Genomic DNA, 7479 nt, shown 5'->3' with positions numbered 1-7479 from the left:
GATAAAGAAGAGGTGGTATATTTATACAACGGAATACTACTCAGCCATAAAAACAGACAACATAATGCCATTTGCAGCAACATGGATGCTCCTGGAGAATGTCATTCTAAGTGAAGTAAGCCAGAAAGAGAAAGAAAAATACCATATGAGATCGCTCATTTATGGAATCTAAAAAACAAAAACAAAAACAAACAAACAAACAAACAAAAAATTCTTCTCTTATCTTCTTTTTTTTTTCCTTAATCACTACTTGCAATCTCATTCTTGTCCCTTTTTCCACCTTTTTTTCCCCTGCCTTTCCCTCCTAAACAAAAGTTTTAAATAAGAATTTAGAATCTGGATCCCTCCCAAATGAAGCCCTAAGATACCCATTTTAAGTAATAAATCAGGAAATTCACTTCTCTCCCATGTATCCAGTTCGGTTCTACTTGAGTTACTTTGTTGGGAGAATTGAGGTGAGAGCGACTCAAATCCTTATCTTTCTTCTGTGTGATTCAGGTGTCGCTGGTCCTAACCTCATATTAAAGCAAAGAGAGAAAAGGCCATGCAATTGATGAGTTTAGCTGATGTTCCCATTTGAGAGGACTGGCTTATTTTGTACAGGTGAAATGGATACAGCTGCACTGAAGCAAAAACGCTCCATTTGGCCCTTGGTCCTCTTCTCATCCATGCCATCGCCATGCTGCCTGGCCTTTTCATCTTCTCTTGTGTTTTTCGTACTTGCCATTTTGCTCTGCTAACATACAGTAGGTCTTGTCAAATCTCCAGCTGTTTAAAGGGCTCTTTTTGGTACTTTAGAAAGATGATATTGAGAAAATAGATTTTTCATGATTTGGCTATAAATATACAGGCAACTTTCAGATAAGGAATGGAGCACAGAATAACAAGAAGACTAGATTACTGCTTTTAAAATTCAGATTATAGAATATGCCGATAACTTACTTTTCCGCAATGACCCAGGAAGTTGGACCATAAATCATTCAGTTGTAAGCATACATCCTTTTGGCTTTCACACCCAGCCACATGGTTTATATTTAAATATAATAGATAATATTTTCACATATGTTATCAATGTAATGTTTACCATAAATGTTTAAGTACTGGTCCTACCAATCCTGCCTTCAAATAGAGAATCTTGAGGCTCAGCAGGTGAACATTTATCCCAAATATAAAGCTAGTAAACAGAAGAGCCAGATCTTAGGGTTAGTTTTCTTTATTTAAATTAAGTGCCCTTTCAATGTTTAATACATTGCTTTCCCCTGCGCATGAATGTCATCCTATGACTGAGTCATTACATCGTGTACAAAGAATTACACAGATTATCCTTAAAGTATCACTGATCACTTTTAATGTGACAGTACTAAAACTGTGTTCTAGAAAGATTTTCTGTTTGTAGAAAAACTGAATTCCAGAAAGAGTATCGAGCTCAGGCCACATGTACAGAGAATAGCTCCACATGACAAACAGTTGCTATTGAGTTATGACAATGAAGGTGGAGGTTCAAAGTGTGGATTCCTTCTGGCATAACATTACTGACGAGTCCATCTCTACTCTACCAATCCCTGCATGTGTGGTTTGAGGCGATTACGTAATCCCTCTGTGCCACCATTTCCTCAGCTGGAAAGAAGTTTCTATGTCATAAAAACTGTTGCAAGGATTCAGCTAATTAATCCCTATGAAGTGCCTAGAACCCTGCCTGGCACACAACAGATACTCGAAGAAGCACGTGTCTGAAAATGTTGATGATGCTGAATCTCTGCCTTCAATTCAAGAATGAAGAGGACTTGAACCCCATTATTTGCCCGTATAACTGACAAGCATATCATACTTGGCTCAAGGTCCTAACAGAACGAAGTCCTCTACCCTGCTCGTGGCTGTTTCACAACACTCACACGGATATCTGCTCAATCTTGAAAGGCAGCAGCATTCATCAGCATAGTAATTGCCCTAAGAAGGCTATAAAAACAAGAGCTCATTTTCCTTTTGTTAAAGAATAGCACAACTCTGTCATTTTGAGCTCTGCCTCGATTTCACTCAAGGAACTCTGTCGGCAATGAAGATATTTTGTATTTTCCTTACATTTTTCTTCACTGTGTCTTGTGGTCCATCAGGTAATATTTGATAACATGGAAAAGGAGGGAATTTTTTTTATATAAAAATGCTTTACTCTGGGAAATGAAACAGAAATTATTGTTAACTCCGTATGAACTCATAATGCAAGTCACTAAGTACTGTGTATGGAAGGAATTGATAATTGATAGTATAATAGGAAATAATTACCATCATGGTAGAATTAAACCTGTTATTTTGTTTGATAAGATTATGGCCCCTTACATGCTTCCCACTGCCTTCTTTTTTTAAATGTAATTTAATGAACTGATGCTACAGCTGGTGTCAAAATTAAGCTTCCTACAACTGGCCTGGTAATTTGTGGTAAGGGAGAGGGATGCTGGAGTGGATGGCTATTTAGAATTACAAAATATGTATGATTTCTGTAGAAATACATACAAAATATGTAGATTATTTTTTCCATGTCCTTTTCTCTGCTCTTGAGGAAGCATGCACAGGTCAGATATTTAAGAATATTCTACTTAGGACAATGACAAAAAGAGGTAGTGGCAAAAGAAATACCATTGGATAAATAAATACTTATATTGTACCTATTTATAGGGAATAAAATCTTAAGTCTTTAATACAATAGCCTGGTCATGATTTCAGACACAAAGTGGTTTAACTTTATACTTGTTTTTTTTTTTTTTTTTAGAAATTCAGTTTTATTCGGGCAGCTACTGTTTTGAAATGTATTCACACTTTTTTGGTGGGGAGGGGGTAATTAGGTTTATTTATGTATGTATGTATTTATTCATTCATTTTTGGAGGCAGTACTGGGGATTGAATGTAGGACACTGGGGATTGAACCCAGGACCCTGTGCGTGCTAAGCATGTGCTCTACCACTTGAACTATTCGCCTCCCACCCCCAACTCTCTACTTTAAACTTTATTTACTTATCTACCTGCCTACCTATTTATCCATCTACCTACATAAAGGGATTAAACCTGGATTCATGCTCACAGCCACTTTTTCCTAGTTTTACAGAGGAAGACAAGAGAAAAAACAAGAGAAATTGAAGAAAGAAGAGGACAATGTTACCTTGTCCGTGGTACTTGCAAGGCCTCATGCAACATCTGGGAATATGTATTTAATTACTGTGGCGTGGAGCCCTGCTGCGTCGTTCGGGAATACATAAAGCCAATGAGAAGCACTTCAACCACTTCGACCACGTTAACTCGTGCAAGTGTAAATAACAATTCTACTGTACTACCTAATGCAACTGTAAATTATAACATACTACATAACACTACAGGTGTAAACAACAATTCCACTAAATAACACTACCTTGTAACAATATTACTACTAATAAAGGAATTTCTACTTTCTATACATCTATTTCCACATGTCCTCTACCCTTCTGGATAATGCAACTACATCATGGCAGCTGGTGAGTTCAATGCTAGCTTGTGCAAGAGAAATAAAGAAGAGTGGTGGCCTCTTCATTAAACTAGCTGAAGTTCTCCTCCATCTGCATGGCAAACACCCTTCATCCTTAATACTTCCATTTCTCTCTGGCCTATTTATTTGCCCTGTACAGTTGCCTAGTTATTTTCATTTGATCTTTCAGGTATCAACCATCAATCATGGTTTTGCTTCCTTTCCACAGTTTCAGCAAAAATGGACTTGGGCCTTGGACACAAAAATTGACTGTGGTGATGGTTACACAACTCTGTGAATGTGCCGAACACCACTGTACAAATTAAGTGGATAAACTGGTACATGAATTAAATCTCAATAACTGTATTATGGAAAAAAAAAAGAATAAAGGCAAACTTTCTGTCAGAAACTATACAAGCCAGAAGGCAATATATCAACAATTTCAAATACTGAGAAAAAAAAAGTCTATCTACAACTCTACTCAATAAAAAAAAAGTATCAAAAATGAAAGTGAAATAAAGACATCTTCAAGCAAGCAAAACCTGAAATAATGCTTTTCCAGCAGATCTTTCTTTGACAAATATACAAAATCCTTCCAGCAGAAAGAAAAGTATACAAGATAAAAAATTGGACTTGCAGACAGGAATAAATTGAATTGGAATTTGTAACTCTATAGGTAAATGTAAATATCATTTCCCTCAATTTGTATTCTCTATAAAAGATAATTTATTACTTAAAGCAAAAGTAATAACAATATTGTGCAGTTTATAGCACTGTAGAAAGGAATGAATGACAGTAATAACCCAAGTTAAGGGAAAGGAAAACAGAAGCAGAGAATTTTAAGGCTCTTATATTACACATGATAGTTAAAGACCTATATTATAAACCCTAAGGAAAGGACAAAAATATATATGTAGCCAATGAAGTAGATAAAGTGTAATCATAAAAAATACAGGGATAGGAGGGACAGAAAAGTGAACAAAGAGAGAAGAAATAGAAAACAAATACAAGATGGCAGATATTAAAAGAATGGTAGGATAATATAATAAATATAATAAACAAATTATACCCATATTTTGATAATTGTCATGAAAAGAAAATCATCAAAGGATGTAAACTACCAAAATTCACTCAAATTTTTACAACTTGAATAATTCTATATCTACCTTACAAATAATACATAATCACAAATCTTCCTACATAGAAAAATGCCAGGGACAGATGGCTTCATTGTTGAAATCTTCAAAATACTTAACAATGAAATCTTACCCACTATACACAAATACTTCTGTACAAAGGAAGATTTCCCACATTGGGAGGCCAGCGCCATCCCATACCAAAACTCAAAAAAGAAACTGCAAGGAAACTATAGACTAGTATTTCTCATGAACACAGATGCAGAAATTATGAATAAAGTATTATCATATAAAATGCAAATTTAGCTTCACATTCAGAAATCAATCAGCATAATTCCTCATATTATAAAAGAAAAAAGCAAAAGCATGATGACTTCAATAGATGCAAACAGATCTTTAAGATCAGTATAGTGCCCATTCATGATAAAAAATTTGGCAACCAGAAAATGAAGAAACCTTTTCAACATGAAAAAAGGCATTTATGAAACACCTAGCACTAACGTCATTATTATGGTCAAAGACTGAACTGAATGCATTTCCTCTATGATCAACCTACTGACTGAGAAAAGATGTTGCAAATGATGTATCTGATAAGGGTTTAATATCCACAATATGCAAAGAACCCATACGAGTTAATATCCTAAAAACAAGTAATCTGAATAAGAAATGGATAGAGAACCTGCAGAGATATTTCTCCAAAGAACACATAGAGACAGGTCAGCAGTCATGAAGAGATGCTTAGTATCATTAATTATCAGGGAATGCAAACTAAAGGCACAATAGGATATCACCTCACACCTGTTAGAATGACTGTTTTCAAAAAGACAACAAATAACACGTGTTGGTGAGGTTGTGGAGAAAAAGAAGCCCTTGGGTACTGCTGTTGGGAAGGTAATCTGGTGTAGCCACTATAGTAATATGTGTGGAGTTTCCTCAAAAAATTAAAAAAAGAATTACTATGCACTCCAGCAATCTCACACCTCAGTATCTATTTGAAGAAAACTAAAACAGTAATTCGAAGAGACATATGCACCCCTTGTTCATCGCAGTACTATGTACAAATAGTCAAACAATGGAAGAAATCTAAGTGTCCATGAAATATGTATGTGTGTGTGTGTGTGTGTGTGTATGTAAAATGGAACATTACTCAGCCATAAAGAGAACTAAATCTTTTCATTTGCAAAAACATGAATGAATCTAGAGGGTATTATCTGAAGTGAAGTCAGACAGAGAAAGACAAATACATGTGATTTTACTTATATGAGAAACCTAAAAAGCAAAACAAATGAACAAAAAGAAATAAAGCAGAAACAGACTCACAGATGCAGAGAACAAACTGGTGGTTGCCAGAGGATGGGTGGCAGAACGAAAGGGATTAAGAAGTACAAACTTCTAGTCATCGGATAAGTAAGTCATGGGGGTGTATGTACAGCAGAGTGAATATTGTCAACAATATTACCATAACTCTGTGCAGTGACAGGTGGTTACGAGACTTATTCATAGTGTATATAAATGTCAAACACTATGTTGTATACCTGAAACGAACATTGCTTGTCAACTATACTTCAATTTAAAAAATGAAAAAAAGAGAAAGAAAAGAAGGAAATAATAATAAAATAATAATAGTAAAATAATAGTAACAATCTACTTGAGTCTGAAACCAAGGACATTTGTTTTTGATTAGCACAAGTGTTGTCATATTGTACAGATTTTAAAACAGCAATATCATTCATAATGCTTATATTACAAACTTTGAATTCAAGTATGAGTGTCTCGAGTCTGGCTATACACAGAGTTCCAGTATTATTCTGGACCATATAAAAGAAATGTGTAACAGCAGTGAATGAGATGTAGAAGGAATGATGGTGTGATTGGTAAAGGGGCTAGTATATTTATTTCAAATAAAGAAGGGTTAATGTTGGAACTAAACGTGATGAGGAAAAGATAAAGTATTTAAATGTCTAAAGATAATCTACAGAGGTTTTTAAAAATTAATATAACTTTCATATATCTGTGGAAAACAACAACATAGGAGAAACTGTAAGTGGCCTAAATACTCATTTTTTTTTTTTTTTAGTGGAAACCAAAAGATACACTCTGTGGTTGTCAAGCAAGGATAAATGCTTATGTTAATAGTAACCAGAAGACATGAAACTAGGGAAATTGAGGTAGGAAATTATTTATATTCATTGCAAGTTCTTTTCTCAGTATTTACTGTGTGCATATATTACTATGATAAAAAAAACTTGAAAATAAGTGGACACTAGTTGGGCTTTTCTAGGAAAAAAGAACAGCTCCATAAATATTCAAGTCATATCTGAGAAAAATGTAATAAAAATCAGAGATGTACTATCTGGACTTTGGTAAATGAATAATTTGGGGAAAGTAAGACAAAACTGGATATGAGACAGAATTTTGGATACATGAACACATTGATGAATCTGTATACCACATTAGTGACTGGAATATATTTTGAAAAGTAATCAGAATTTTCACTGACATAGTAATGTTCAGTTGTCTTACATCTAAAATGGAAAACGTCTCTCCTAAGCTCACTCCACCCATGTTCCTTTGTGTTGATGTTTAATCACCATTGATACATGGATGTCATGTTTACAACTATCTTCTAAATAGAGATTCCTCCCTAAAGATCAATTAATTTCAAGCGTTTTCAATTTGGGTAATCCTGCCCACAACCCTAGTCAATGGAGCAGAGATAAGTACACAAAATTGAAACAATTTCCGGATAGAGTCTTTCTTCCATTAGAAAACTATATAAATAGGAAATGTCTCTTGGCTTTTTGGAAAGTTTTCTAGTTGTTACCAAATCTTTCAGCAGCTTCTTTCTACAGA

At 34.6% G+C, this 7479-nt stretch overlaps 1 protein-coding gene across 1 annotated transcript; it reads left to right on the top strand.

Moving 5' to 3' along the window:
• Window positions 1–2002: 2002 nt before the first annotated feature.
• Window positions 2003–3406, top strand: DEFB113 (defensin beta 113). Its single transcript, XM_032463236.1, has 2 exons — window positions 2003–2111; window positions 3090–3406. Exons 1-2 carry the CDS (start codon window positions 2054–2056, stop codon window positions 3389–3391), a joined length of 360 nt encoding a protein of 119 aa, XP_032319127.1. The 5' UTR covers window positions 2003–2053; the 3' UTR covers window positions 3392–3406.
• The last annotated feature ends 4073 nt before the right edge of the window (window positions 3407–7479 follow it).

Source organism: Camelus ferus, chromosome 20 (assembly GCF_009834535.1).
Source record: "Camelus ferus isolate YT-003-E chromosome 20, BCGSAC_Cfer_1.0, whole genome shotgun sequence".
In the NCBI taxonomy this organism is placed as follows: domain Eukaryota; kingdom Metazoa; phylum Chordata; class Mammalia; order Artiodactyla; family Camelidae; genus Camelus; species Camelus ferus.
This window is presented reverse-complemented; position numbering and strand designations above follow the sequence as displayed.